This window comes from Dermacentor silvarum, chromosome 1, assembly GCF_013339745.2.
Source record: "Dermacentor silvarum isolate Dsil-2018 chromosome 1, BIME_Dsil_1.4, whole genome shotgun sequence".
Lineage (NCBI taxonomy): Eukaryota > Metazoa > Arthropoda > Arachnida > Ixodida > Ixodidae > Dermacentor > Dermacentor silvarum.
Window position 1 is genome coordinate 102,674,624 of NC_051154.1, and position 15,652 is coordinate 102,690,275.

Below are 15,652 nucleotides of genomic sequence, written 5' to 3' on the forward strand. Positions count from 1 at the left end.
GTAGCCGGTGAGCTTTCGAGACGTATCCGCTTGAAATGAATCTCCGGGGTGACACCAGTTCCGAGATATTATTTCCCAAGATGGGGAACGAAATACATGGGCGAATTCAGTTACTTTTGTGCCGCAATGCATAAAAGCGCGTTCTTGTTAAAACAACAAGTGGAACAGCAAGTGGAACAGCAGTGTATTTTTTACGGCAAGCTTGATGGCGCATATCTCCAAACTGGCGTCATTCTGGATATTCATTCCAAGTGGACACCTTGCAAACTCACCAGCTACAATTTGCAAATTGCAGTATGGGCCGTAAAGTAATTAATTCAAAAGATAATTAGTGGACTTTTGTTAATTGGTTGAATACGTGTTTAGATTTCTCGTGCAAGTAATGTCCACCTCTTAATTCTAGTCTTTATGCTGGATTATTATGTTATCTGCGACAGGCTATTTTTTAAAATTCCATAAAACTTAAAAATGATCATCCTGTATAGTAGCTTCCGCTTCGGCGCCGACAAATTGTGAGACAGTATAGCGTTTGCCGCGAGAGTCGTCGTGATGGCGTCGTCTAGTGGTCAGGACACTAGCATCCATGCCCTCGGAGCTCGGTTTCGAATCTCCCAGTCCCAGCTGCGTTTACCGTGACTATTCGTTTGTTTTGTGTACTCTTAAAGTGAGTCACGTTATTATGTTAGGCCAAGCCAAAATCACATCTCCATACACCCCGAAGTGTCCCCCGTACAGCTATCGCGGTACAGAAAGCACAAATCATCATCGCAGAGTTTCATATTTGCTATGTAGGGCTCACCATCGAATAAAAGATTACTCTCTGAGCCATCTGTACAGAACATGTCAAACAGTGGACATGCAATAACGTTTTCGATGTTGGTTGGGCCAGGAGGAAGAAAATGGCGCTCAAGCCCTCAACTCGATTTGAAGGAAATGGGCAATTTCAAAGAAATGAAACAGAAATGCTCCCTCACTGATCTGTGCTATGTAAGATCAGTGGGCTCCCTCGAAATTATTGGCCCGCGAGCTGCGTGTGAATTTTGAGCTGTTTTCGCGACGTACATCGGGTGTAACTTGTTGCAGATACAATTAACTGTGAACACTTGATTTACGCACCATGTTTCTCTGTTTGTATTTCCAAAACCTGGTGAGGGCCCCCTTGAAATATTCTAGAATGCGAAATTTCCACGATGACGGGAGCGGCGACTGCGGCTACATAGACCGATATATGCGACCAATCGTTGAATTTAATAATTGACGCGTGGAGTTAAAGAAAAGAGCTGTGCTGGAATCGAACCAAGAAACTGATGCACTCGTTATCACAAAACAACTCCGCCGCCGCGTGGGCAGCCGTTTATATATAGGTGTTATAACGCGATAGCGTTAAGGGCCCCGTGTCGCAGAAAATCCGGCGTCGGCGTCCGTGGCGGAGAAAATCATTCCCCCCCCTGCGCGCAGCCCCTCCGCGTGGCGCAAGGTATTAGTGAACAAAAATTGAATTTCTCACAGTGAAATCCGTCAAAAAAATGGTTAAGTACGACTTAACCACAACCTACAGACATGGTGGCGTCGGATTGTAATTTGAATGTACGAGAAAACATAATTCTGTTACGAGGACACTCAAAAACAAACCCCTTTTGCCAGCATTTCTACCATACCAACATCGGCGCGCTCGGCTAGGGTACTTGCGAAAATCATATCCAGATGGCGCTCGCATCCTCGGCAGGTCATATTGGGATTTAGTCTGCCTAATGCGTTTTGGACACGTGCGCGCGCCGGGGCAATAGCAAACAAATAATAAAATAAAAAATGGTCCTAGGGCCTCCACATTTTAGTATAAGACGAATTATATTGCCCCTGGAAAAACGTCTTCCCAGCAAGCATTTCTGTTTAAAAGTGAAGACGACTTTACGGGGATTGGTGTAAGCTTGGTCTTTGTAAGCTGGCTTTCCCACGTTCTGTGTTGCAGTGAAGCCTACTCATAAAGAAAAATGCAATTCGAGCGGAGCCCGATAACGCTATCGCGTTCCACTCTTAAAGGCGAAGCTTAAGCGTCCTCCAATTTTTCTTTTTCTTTTTAATAGCTGCACCAAATACCTGTGGCAGATAGCGCAATTCTTACCCTGGAACCCTTAAATTAATCGATGAGGAGAACATTACTTCCCCGAACAATCGTAATTGACTAATTAACAAATGTTCACTAAAAAGTTTTTACTAATTATTTCACAGCACGTGTTATAGTTTACGAATTCTAGCTAGTGAATTTGCAAGGCATTATTGACTTGGAATGAATTCTGAGGATGGCACCGGTTTCGAGATACGCGCCGTCAAACGTGCGGTAAAAACGCACTGTTTCGCTTGCTTTTCAAAGAACGCGCTGTTTCAGGCGTTGAATAAAAAAAAAAGAAACTGGAAAGCCAATGTATTTCGTCGCACACTTTGAAAATTAATATCTCGAAACTGGTGTTGCGGGTACTGAGAATGATACGCCTTGCGAACTCGCCGAGGCTACAATTCGCAAATTGCAATATGTTCCACAAAGTAAATAATTATTAATTAGATATTCAAAGATAATTAGTGTATTCTGTTAATAATCTGATTATGCAGTTGAATTATACGTAGAAGTAATGTCCGCCTCATCGAGTAATTTATTTAGTTCAAAGGTTAGAATTTTACTATCTGCCACAGCCGATTTTTTTTTTTTTAATTTTGGCGCAGTTAAAAAAAAAAAAACACCTGGTATATTTCTTTTTGTGGACACGTTTATCTTGACACTTCCGCCAGAAGGAAGGAAGGAAGGAAGGAAGGAAAATAAGAGGTGAAAGGCAGAGAGGTTAACCAGGTTAAGTGTCCTTCCGCCAGATTTTATGAGTATGCTTTGACAGCTGCGACAAGTAATTATAGCAAACTGTATGTTCACTTCGGAGACACGTTTTTCTTTTTTTGTTCTTTTTATTTAAAAAAAAAGAACGAATGGAAGTAGATAGGCCGCAGGCATCCTGTCTCACCTGTCAGTGAACACCTGAGCTGTCCCGCATCCCAAGAACGGTGAAAGAGACGATGACAATGATGTTTATTTTCGCATCAGCACAGTAGTGGCACGAAGGAGCGTGCGGAAAAAGCTGTCATTTAGACAGAGGAGGAAAGGGAATGGACAAGGACGTCACTAAAGGGCAATGAATACGAAAACAAAGGTTATACATAAAAAATACAATTATATATATATATATATATATATATATATATATATATAATCTTAAGAAGCCAACGACAACACGAGAAATTACTTGTACTTACTAATTGAATTAAAGAAATGATAAATTAATGGAAATGAAAAAAAAAAAAAACTTGCCGCAGGTGGGGAACGATTCCACGTCCTCGCGTTACGCGCGCGATGCTCTTACCAATTGAGCTACCGCGGAGCCGTCTTCCCATTCACTTTCTGGGGTATTTATGTTTTACTACTAGAACTAACCCTGGGAGTGTTAGCCAGTGCCACCACTCACAAGCCTTGGCAACTGATGTGGAATATATATATATATATATATATATATATATATAATGTGCGTGTGTGTGTGTGTGTGTGTGGCGCCCTTTAGCGTCGGCCTGCATAACAGAAGCAGTGGTTCACAACGTTAAGATGAGCTTCTATTTCACCTACTACCTCCAAGAATGTTTGCGAAGGCATCAGCTTTATGTTTTGTTCGCTTTGTGTTTGCCGACGTAGTATACCGATAGGTGCACCGCCGGCGATGATATCGTACAGGCGGCCACTTGAGTGTCCGCAGCTTATCCCCTTTTGGAGGAAGGCGCGGTCAGAGAATTGACTGTCCACGCTTCTTTTTTTTTTTTTTTTCTTCCTTTTTTCGAACAGATGATGGCGACAGGCCGGTATCCAAATACAGCCACGGATGACAAGAGCCTGTTCACACGCAACAAACAATGACAAACGCAACCGACGAGAATTTTGTACTATAGACGGTTTCATGCTCGCGATAACAGCAGCGAGCGCGCCGCCCCCAAGAAACTTCCGGTCACGTGCCTTGTCAGTCTTCTATGTTTTAACGCATGGTTGCTTCTTTGCCAGTTACACTTCGCAGCTACGTCAGCGGGCAAAACCGGAAGCCGTGCAGGGCCTATGTTTGTAAACAGTGAAAGGGCAGAGGATTGCTGCTGCAGTGGTGGCGACGAAAAAACGATCGGTGTTTAATAAACACCGGTCGTTTTTCCGTCGAGACCACTGCATCAGCAATCCTCTGCTTATAGTACAAAATTCTCGTCGGTTGCGTTTGTCATTGTTTGTTGCGTGTGAACAGGCTCTTGTCATCCGTGGCTGTATTTGGATACCGGCCTGTCGTCATCATCTGTTCGAAAAAAGAAAAAGAAAAAAAGAAAGAAGCGTGGACAGTCAATTCCCACGAAACACAAAACGTCTTGAAAACTTCTCGGAATGGCTACAAACGTCTATAGACGTCTTGGTCTACGCGAAGACGTTTAACAGATGTTGTTGGAAACATTATGTAGCAGGAAGTACGGTTAATCAAATATGCTATTGTGTTTCAGCTGTGGTAACAGCCCACCTCTGGCGTCACCGGAGTTGACTTTGGTGAACGCCTTGAGAGCGTATAACTCAAGAACTCTTTTAAATGTTTTTGTCGGAAAATGTGCGACATGCTTGGGCGTGCGCGTGAAAGTGAAAAAAGATTTAAAATGCGCGTGGCCGACGCGCAGCGTTACATTCCGTGCGACTTTAACAAGCCATATGCAATCCGTTAACGTCGCATTTATTTATTTATACATACTGCAGCCAAACTTTGGCTATAGCAGGAGTAGGAAAAAAACAATTTATATATACATACATACATACATACACATACATTACAACTTCGAAATAGCAGTGAGAAATTCATCTAAAGGGCACTTGCGTACATTTCCAGGCAAAGCATTCCAGCACTGAATCGTGTGAGGGAAAAAACTGTACAAAAACAAGTCTGAACGAGAACTGTATGGAACAATATTTAGATCATAATATTGTCGAGTATTCGAGGGGGCTAAAAATGAAATGTAATCTTGAGAAGAACAATGTGGTGAATTTACATAACTGTGGAAAAACTTTAAACAATCAAAGTGGCGACGTTTCTGGAGTGGGACTAGATTCAGGTCAGAAAGGTTGGAAGAGGGTGAAAAATATCTATCATAACGACGACAGATGAGCCTAACAGCTTTTTTCTGTACTGACTCTAAAGCCTTGATGTCTTTTTTATGATGGGGATTCCATGTGATAGAGGCGTACTCCAATATCGGACGTATTAGTGTTATATAGGTTATCAACCTAGTGTGTTTTGGTGCGGAACGGAGCGTGCGCTGCAAATAACCAAGGCGTTGAAGGGATTTTTTGCAAGTTAGTTCAATATGCGGAGACCAAGACATATCATGCGAGAAAAGAACTCCCAATTATTTATATTGATTAACTCTGTGTAGGGATTGATAAAGGAGTATATGAAATGATATATAGAACGACGCCTTGAAAAATGATAAAAGTACAGTTTTGCTGAAGTTGATGGTCATCTGCCACTGTTTGCACCAGCTTCAAAACAAGTGTTAAGAGCGACATGATCAGGTTCACATTTAATGACACGACATATGACACAATCATCGGCATATAAGCAAATTTGAGGAAATAATAGAAGGGAGGTCATTTATATAAAGTAAGAGGAGGAGAGGGCCGAGCACGGAGCCTTGAGGTACGCCTGACGATACACCTACTGTCGGGGACTTACTAGAGTTAAAAAGTACATACTGTGACCGTTCGGAAAGAAAACTGGTTGACCAGTTTACAATACTGGAGTTATTTAAAATGCTTTGAAGTTTATGCAAAAGTTTGGTGTGAACTACTATATCAAAGGCTTTTGAGAAATCGATAAACAATGCGTCAATTTGATCACCGATATCGAGAGACTGGCCTACGTCATGGGCAAATTCTATGAGCTGAGAGACTGTGCTGAGGCCTCTTCTGAAACCATGTTGAGAAGCAGACAAGATGTTGTTAGACTCAAGAAACCTGGCTATATGTTTATAGACGATATGCTCTAGTAACTTGTCACATTGGGACGTTAATGAAATCGGTCTATAATTTGTTAAAATGTGCTTATCACCAGATTTGTATAATGGGAGAACCTTAGCAACCTTCCATGAATTTGGGACTACACAAGTTGACAAGGATTTTTTAAAGATAATGGTAAGGTACTTGCAAGTCCATAAGGATTAACGTAAAAGAAATGAGTTTGGACTGTCATCCGGGCCTGCGCTCTTTTTTGAATCAAGATTTAGAATAAGATTTAAAACACCTTCCTCGCTCACTTCGACATCATCTATGGAAGCATCTGTAATGTGATCAAAAGGGGGAACTTCAAGATTATCTGTAGTAAAAACTGATTTGAAATAACTGTTGAACGTCTTTGAAATTTCAAGTGGATCAGTAATATTTTGACCATTAAATGTAAATGAATTGGACGAGAAATCTGGAGGTGAAATGGAGGACCAGAACTTACGCGGGTTAGTTTTCAGTAAATTCGTCAATGTGTGTGTAGTAAAAATCCCGGGCTGCCACCGTTTTAATTCGAAGTTCCGCTTTAAGTGATTGAAATTTCCGACATGTATCAGGATCACCTTTTCTCTTTGCACGTCGAAGTCGGGCGACCCGGCGAGAGAGATGAAGAATTTCGCGAGTTATCCAGAGCAATTTAGTGTTTGTCTTTTTTTTTGTTTTACGAGGTACGAAGCGATCAATACAGGTCTTAACAGTATCCTCAAAAAAAGTTACTAAGCCGTTAACATCATACAAAATGTTAAGTTCTTCAAAAGTAGAAAATGAATGGGCTAAGTAGTCGATGATGGAGGCATCGTCAGCCTGGGCAAAATCATGAAAAGTGGAGTAAATAAAGCTTCGTTTAGGGACGTTTATATGAACAGAGAAACAAACTGCTTTATGATCCGATATACCCTCGATAATTTCACACGAGTAACCGATTTCAGACAAATGCTCACTGAGAAAAACCAAATCTAACAAAGACGTGCCTCTAGTATTGCTACAGACTATTTGCTGTGAGGGATGACCACACAATTCCTGGCAAGTTGAAATCACCAAGTATTATTAGATTGGAGGAACTGAGACGCTGTTCGTGGATGAAAGTGCTTAAAATGTGCAAATGATTAAGTGGCGACCCAGGAGGACGGTAAACTGTGCCAATGTGTACAGAATCATTTCCCAAGTACACTTTACACCATACAGATTCTATATCAACGGGGCTTTTAATAACTGAAAAGTGAAGGTCAGAGCGAATAAATATAGCTGCACCTCCTCCTCTACCATTGGTGCGGTCAGATCTAAGGACGGTAAAACCCGGTGGTGTTACTTCGACATCACATATATCACCACTTAACCAAGTTTCTGTTACACCAACAATTTGGGGAGAATACGATGAAATTAAGGAAAGAAATGCGGGATACTTATTTGCTAGTCTTCTTGCATTAACATTTAAAAAGGTTAGGTTATTGCATGGGCCCTGTGGCCTTCACCGAGAGCTCGTAGCAGTTGTTCGCGACAAGCCATTAGATCTGCGAGATGCTTCGACAAGGGAGTTAAATCTTTTTGCGGATAGAACGAACATGAGCCGAGAAGTCGTCACTTATCCGGAAATCAGACTCGGTCAACTTGGATTTGTTTTGCAAAATCTGAACTTTATCGCGATAATCAAGCAGTTTAATGATAACAGGACGGGCTCTGTCCGTTCGAGGTTTTCCAAGCCTGTGACATCTTTCAATATTTGGACAGTCAAGTTGCAGTTGATCAGAGAAAAAAGCGCGAAACACTGTTCAATAATGCTTCATTGCTTTCGTCTGCAGGTTCAGTAAGTCCGTACAAAACAAGGTTATTTCGACGTAAACGATTTTCGAAGTCTTCGTATTTTGAGTTAAGCAAATTGACCTTTTTTTTTTTTTTTCTGAGGGAGCTGATCTCGGAAACAATTCTATCTTGGTTGTCAACTTGTCTGTCAGAATCATTAGAGAGTGATTCAAGGTTGGTCACTAGTCTCAAGTGAGCCTAACCTCGCATCAAACGCTTGGTGAAAACCCTTCATTTCTTCTATATCCTGCGCTATTTTTTTCTGACTGGCAAGTATTTCTAATAACAATTTAGAAACATTCAGATGCTCACTTGTACCAAAAGATTCCTCAATAGGTGTGTTACCTATGGCGCTCACAGATTGGTTTACACCAGAAACGGAAGGGCTGTTGGCGCGCGTTGAACGCCCTGGGCTAGCTTGAGCCGACTTATTTCTCTTGGGACCAGGATTTTCTTCGACGTCCCCACACAGCAAAATACTCTTAAAGCAGAACACTGGACAAGAAAAAAAGCACCACAGACCATCCAAAAAATAAATCATCCTACGTGGGCGAGAAAACAGCAGCAAAAATCTTATCAGAACGTATGCAATATGCATTGCTAACGTAACGTACCTGCGTAAGAAAGAGACATGGCTTGAACATAGCTGTAATGCTGCCGTTGTCTCGCCCACTGAAGGACCAGCACATCGGGCATGCTTTTATATCCTTGGCCCTCAGCGTGAAGGAACCCGGCTTCTCGATGATTGGACAAACAAGTGAGACGTCACTTGAATGTGTGGCACGTGTCAGGAATGCCAGACCATGACGTTGCTCCACTTGGAAATCTGGAGAGCCAGCAAGCCGACGACGGCAGTCACCACTGCGCAGATATGAATCCATCGTGGTTGAGCCGACGCAGAAACGCTGTGACACGAAAGTGATGGGTCCAACAACGGTGAATAAAGCCAGGAACTGCGTAAGAAAGAGACATGGCTCGAATATAGCTGTAATGCTGCCGTTGTCTCGCCCACTGAAGGACCAGCACATCGGGCATGCTTTTATATCCTTGGCCCTCAACGTGAAGGAACCCGGCTTCTCGATGATTGGACAAACAAGTGAGACGTCACTTGAATGTGTGGCACGTGTCAGGAATGCCAGACCATGACGTTGCTCCACTTGGAAATCTGGAGAGCCAGCAAGCCGACGACAGCAGTCACCACTGCGCAGATACGAATCCACCGTGGTTGAGCCGACGCAGAAACGCTGTGACACGAAATTGATGGGTCCAACATCGGTGAATAAAGCCAGGAACTGCGTAAGAAAGAGGCATATATGGCTTGAACATAGCTGTAATGCTGCCGTTGTCTCGCCCACTCAATATAGCCTTTAGCCTCTCAATATATCATATAGCCTTTCGCTGCTTTCCCCCTTTGGGTGAATAAGCAGAAAAAGCCTGCGGGGTTATTTGATTCCTTTCCGATTTTTTCACTCGATGAGTCTGTCTCGACAGTCAAAGTTTAGAAAAAAGAAAAAGAAAACGGCCGGGCGCACATGTGCGCGCCCGTTCAGCGTCCTTATCAGAGCCGTGCCTTCCTTTCCCTTTGCGTGAACAAGCGGTGAAGAAGCCAGAATTGCGATACCAGCTGTCGTCACCAACAGATCTGGCCGCGCGCAGTCGCAAACGTGCGCTCCGTTTGAGCGAACTGCTATCTGCTCTTGGACCACGTGTCTTGGACCGCACTAGGGGGGCGCGCTGAAGTTTCCGCGAGAGATTCAAAGGGCCGTGCTCATGCTCGCAAGCGTTCGCTCGCCAGTGCTCATGCTTCTCTTCCCAAGTCTTTTGCTCACGTTCAGGCCTTGACCAGCGCCTGCAGATACGGTGCAGTTCCCTACGGTACGTATACGTTTACCTGCTACAACTTGCACGCCACTTTTGTTTTGGCGGGCCCGTGCTGGCGCGAAGTTTAGACTCGAATATATTTGCATGCACGGTATGTAGCAGAACGTTCTTTCGTGATCTGGGAGGTAAAGCCGGAGTTTCACATAATTGGTTGAATGATTACAGAAATTCTAGCTGCGTGTGGCCTTTAAGATGGCAGCAGAGTGCTGCATTGCGTAGTATACCGGGACTTCGCTCTCTTGGCTTCTCCTCTGTGTCGCTTCCAGCACGCTAGCAGGCAGGAAAATAGTCTTGCATTGGTGTGGTAACTTCACTTATAGTTGGAGGATTGGAAAACTTTTTGCGGCATGAGATTCGTGAGACGACGTCCTTTAATATAGTGAGGTCATTCTATGATTAGTTAAGTGTTTAGGGTCCCTTTAGGAAGAGAATTGTTTTATTGACATGTGGTACAATACCGCAGGGATATTGTAAGAGATACTCGGAAGGAGCAGTTGCCGGCCTTAATTGTCAGGCTAAGCCCACCTGTTGCTACAACTCACCAACACCACTACTTAAATAAAAGTAGCCTACTCTTGTAAGAGATTTGTTTGCAAACCATCTAACTGCTAATGACCTACTGCAAGTCGTGTGTGGATCAAACCATTTGCCAGTTTAATTTCACTTAGATTTTTCATATCATATCTACAACATAATTCTGGACGTCATCATACAGCATAAGATTTTGAGAGAAAGTATTGCTTAAATTTATAAAGTAAATGTGACCGAGGTAAAACAACGGCACATATATTGCTATTTGAAATACTGAATCGCACATATTTATTGTAAATCAAGTGTGGCTTACTCTCTTTTTTCTTCACTGTTGTATTACAGAGCGAACTTCTGTGGGCAGCCAGCGGTATCCAAGAGGGAAGGGACCTGGATTGCTGTGGTTACTGCAGCTACGTCTTATTTTATGTGGTCACCTTTTCTACTGTATTAAAAATTTTTGTAAAATAATTCTGCATGTCCTTTCATTTACTAGTCAATAAAGCCGCTTTCTCACAAGGTCAGGTAATTATTTTCTGCATGTTGTTATGCTCATTTGCTTTGGATGTGTATTGCACATTTGATATATGTTACACAATTTTATGCAAGTTATAAATATAACGTAATACTTCAATTAAATTTTCAGTTCTATATAGTAACATGTGTACTATGAAGCTAGCATACGGATGCATGGTATGCGGAAGTGGCCAATAATTTTGCTTACCACGTCACTGTAGAATGACAATCTATAAATGCTGCTTTACAGACAGCTATAAAAGCCTGCATATTGTTTCTGAAGCCATTATACGTTATGACTTCGGAAACAATATGCAGGCTTTTATAGCTTAATTAAGAATTTTGTTAGACGTCCCCAGAATTCTGTTATAATTTATAACAGAATTATGGGAACGTCTAATAAAATTCTTAACTTGTTCTTGTCAAGATGTTTTATAAAAGCCTGCGTAATGTTTCCAAACTCATTATTACAGAATTCTGGGAACGTCTAATACAATTCTTGAAGTTGTTCTTGTCGAGATGTTTAATTAGCCAACTTTTAGCGTAACGTTAGCAGGGCTTACTGAAGTACCTGTAGACGTCCACGGCTAGAAAATGTCTTGACCAGGACAGCTATTAGACTTTTGAATTATCCGTTCGACATCTTTTAGACATCAAATAGCTGCTTGTGTGTTTCGCGGGTTCCCTGACCGCGCCTTCCCCCTCTAAAAGGGGATAAGCTTGCGGACACTCAAGTGGCCGCCTGTACGATATCATCACCGGCGGTGCACGTGTGCACAATCGTGCGGAGTTGCGGAAGTACGTACAAGGAGTGTACCCGGCGCCCTGCGCGAAACTGTGCACAGTCGTGCTGCCCAGGGTGCCTCGATGTCCTCCTCGCCCGGGGAGGAGGTGCGCATTGAGTCATATCTATAGTGCTGCCTGTTCTTCGCCGTCCTCTTTTTACGTGTGCGAATCTTGTTGCTTTTTGTAAACTTATCATCTGCGAGGCCGGTTTTTTCTCGACAGTGAGGCAACGACACACGTTGTCAGCTTTTTTTCTGCACCAGACAGTTGTTGTTGTTGCTGCACGCACGCACGCACGCACACACGTGTGTGCGCGAAGCAGTAATCGCAGCATGCAGTAATCTTCAGTGTTACTCTGCTGTCTTATCTCAGTTTACGAAGTCTTGCTGCCAAATCGTCGTGGTCGTCGTCGTCATACTGCACTCGTCGTTGTTAATTGTACCGTGAACTGCTTTGCACATTTACTTAAGGCTGCCAAAGATTGTCTTTTGTTTCGTGTAACGTTTCATTTCCTAACCGTTCTCGTGCAGTCAGCAGCAATTTTCTTCCTCTTTCCTTTATGAATCGAAAATAAAAACCGATTTATGCTACTACTACTACGTGGCGGAGGTGGGGAAGGGGAAGTGCGATTGAGCTCTTATGAACACCCTACCGTGGAAACATCCTTCAATAGTCGTAGTTAAAGCGCCTACATACACTTTTTGGCCGTGGCGTGTGGATGGAGGGACTTTAGTCGGAGTGATTCTCCTTTTTCGGTGTTGGGAGTCCATAGAACACGGCGACCGGGACACAAAAAATTTTGAAGACGCTTAAGCTTCGCCTTTAAGAGTGGAACGCGATAGCATTCAAAGGTCCCTGCTTATCAGGCTTCCCGGCAACTGCAGCTTTTTGTCCAACTTTGCCTCCGCGCGCGGCTGCCGCTTAGGCTGCCGAGGAGGCGAGCGCCACCTGGATGGTGTTTTTGCCAGGAAGAAACCGCGGTGCGCTGCTGTATGAATTGTAGAAATGCTGGAAAAGGGGTTTGTGTGAGTTTTGGCGGAAGAGAATTATGTTTCCTCGTATATTCAAATTACAATCCGACGCTATCATGTCTGTAGGTTGTGGTTCAGTCGTACTGTACGATTTTGCTGACGAATTTTACTTTGAGAAATTAAATTTTGTTCACTAACCCCTTGCGCCACGCGGAGGGTCTGCGCGGTCGGGGTGGTTCGGGATAATTATTTCCGCCAACAACGCCGGCGCGCCCACGCCGACACCGACGCCGGTTTTTTCTGCGACACGGGGCCCTTAACGCTATCGCGTTAATAGACCGCGCGCCAGATTTAACGTCACCGTAAAGCTAAACACGGACGAGACGTGAGGATGATGTATTTTGTGGCGCAAGGGCCAGATGTGGCCAAGAAGCGCAACGCCGAACGGGACGTTGAGAAGCGGCTAGTTCTACTGAAGTGTTATAAGGACACTAGTTCATAACGCTAATTGCATTTACATGGAGGAAGAAGGCTGGTTATAGAGATCAGCATTTATATTTAAAGAAAAAAAATCAGTGGCTGTGACGATGTGACAAACTTGTTTGTCGTAGTAAATTGAAGCTCAACCGATTTTTAAATTCGGCCATGCTTTATTGTCACATACAGGTAAATTTTTCTGCTTGTAGTGAATGATGCGTGACGGTGAAATTGTCAAGTCAGGCTGACAAATTATTTTTTTCGGTGGTGCTCGTCATGGGTAAGATTGAATAGTGAATGAGTCAAATATCGTGTAATAACAACACGATTGTGTGTTCTTAAATTTATTAGATGCTGAAAGTACTATGAGGACCTTTAGCTGCATGTTCAAGCAGTCACATTCATTAATTACCGCATAAGCAAGGATGTATTAAGGAATCTTGTATTGAAGTCTTGTGTACTGACTTTTGTTGGTTTAACCTATGGCTCCGCTTCTTGCAGGCCACAGTCTGCCGTGATTGTGGAACCACGGAAGCTTGTCACCAGCTACCAATGTGAGCCGAGTGAAATGCCCATGACTGGCGAAACATACGGACAGCACATAGACGGAGCTGCTGCCAAGTGGGGTGATGACGTTGGCTGGGTCTTTCAGCACAGTAATCAACAAATAACCTTTGCAAATTACAAAGCTGATGTAAGTGACATGACCGCTTTATGCAGTTTTGTTGTGTTTCACTAGTTTAATAGTGCTGTCGGACATTTTGTGACGTACTTGCCCAACTAAATACCGGTATTGCGTGTTTTATTTTTCGTACATTATTTTCTGTGGTGCAATAGAAGCTCTTTAGCATGGTTAACACAGTGATCTGGCATTTTCAAGTAAGGTATCGGTGGGAATTCGGATAGTAATTGCGCAGTTGGCAGTATTGCAATGTCACTTTATATAGTGGCGAGAGTAATACGTTGTATGCATTCTGTGGTGCACAATACCAATAATGCATGGACGTGTTCGCTACAGTAAGAGATGCAAAGCCATGATGATGATATATAAGGTTTTATGGCGCAAGGGCCAATGATGGCCACAGGACGCCACGCAGGGGTATGATGTAGTCGATGATGCGCTCAATGACAAATGAAGTCTAGGGTTTGACGAAAACTCGTCTGGCGAGGAAAGAACATGGCTGAATAAACATACACTCGCCAACTGAAGAACACTTCAGTTGTTCTTCAGTTGGCAAGTGTACGTTTATTCAGCCATGGTCAATGGCAAAGGGTAGGTGTAACTCCATTGCCTGTACATGGACTGTCACTGTAAACTGCGTAAAATACATACGTATTAAAATAATGCAGTGACCTGTGAGGTGTACTATGAGCATAAGGCATATACTTTGAGGAGATGATATATACTAAAAGAATGAACATCAGTAGTACTACTGCCTCACCAGGACCGTTGAACGCAAGCGCCTGGAGACACGTGCTATATACTAGATGCAGCTAATGGAGCAGCAGCCTCTGGGAAGAGACTGTACTACGTAACTTTTGGACTGATGATGGGCAGTGTACGAATGTCATTAAAAAAATTTTAAGCAGATTTGGTGTCGAATAATGGGCATGTGCCAAGAAACATAGATGGGAGTGTAATGGGAAACAGTGCCGATATGCTAAAGGTAAGTGCTTTTTTCTCTCTCGATTTCTGCTTCCCGACACTCCACAAGGGCGTGGAAAACAGTCAGCCTTTCACCACATCTACCACAGATAGGAAGTTCACATCACCAGTCAGCAAAAATTGTCTGTGCCCATTCCGAGTCGGCAGAATAGGGCGATGCAAAGCCATTGAGTGCTGCGTGTGGTATTCGATATTTATGTGTTGCGGCTCCATATGTCTAATCTTGAAGGCATGGTAAAACGAGACCATTCATGGTAAAACTGGTAAAACTGAATCCACCATTAAATCAAACCGCACTGAGTGTTTTCCACAGGCATGCCATACGTGTTCGTCTTACGAGCATGCGCACAGACCTTGTGGCTTAATTGTCACTCATTGTCAAGGAACGTATTTTGGGCGAAGATTACAGAAATGAGTCAAAGTAAATTTTGTGCATAAACTGTCACAACTGGTCATTCACGCCATAGTCGAAGCCACATATAAACACGTGGATCATTTCAACCGATTCAGCCACCTTCGCACATGGACGGTGGCTGAATCATGGGGAAGCTTGCCAACTTACTTTGAAATTCCATCCCGAGCTTCCGACACCGGCGCTAGCGAGCCATGGGCAAAAGCATGCACAGCTCAGAAGGCCCCCCTGCTCATGCGCGCGATAGCGGCCGCATGTGCGCAGATGGTACATTGCGTAGCTCAAGGGTAAAACACGGCCTCGTTTGTTACTACATTGGGACGCAACCAGTTATGCCAGCCGCAAAAATAATGGTCGTGGGTGGCGCTAGCAAGCGGAAGAAGCACAGCCCCTAGCGCGCGAAGCATGGCTTAGCGTTCTTTTTGGCGCCGACAAAGTTTTCAGGCGGTGCATTTAACGCGATAGATAAGGGCACCGTGTCGCAAAAAAAGTCCGGCGTCGGCGTGCGG

The 15,652-nt window shown here is 43.6% G+C and overlaps 1 protein-coding gene across 3 annotated transcripts in view; it reads left to right on the forward strand.

Moving 5' to 3' along the window:
- The window catches only part of LOC119434046 (putative acyl-CoA synthetase YngI), a 115,416-nt gene that overhangs the window by 31,980 nt on the left and 67,784 nt on the right, over positions 1 to 15,652 (forward strand). For all 3 annotated transcript variants that reach the window (XM_037701355.2, XM_049671740.1, XM_049671741.1), the window contains exon 2: positions 13,567 to 13,759. In XM_037701355.2, the coding sequence (XP_037557283.1) occupies positions 13,567 to 13,759 (193 nt within the window). The remainder of the gene's footprint in view (positions 1 to 13,566; positions 13,760 to 15,652) is intronic.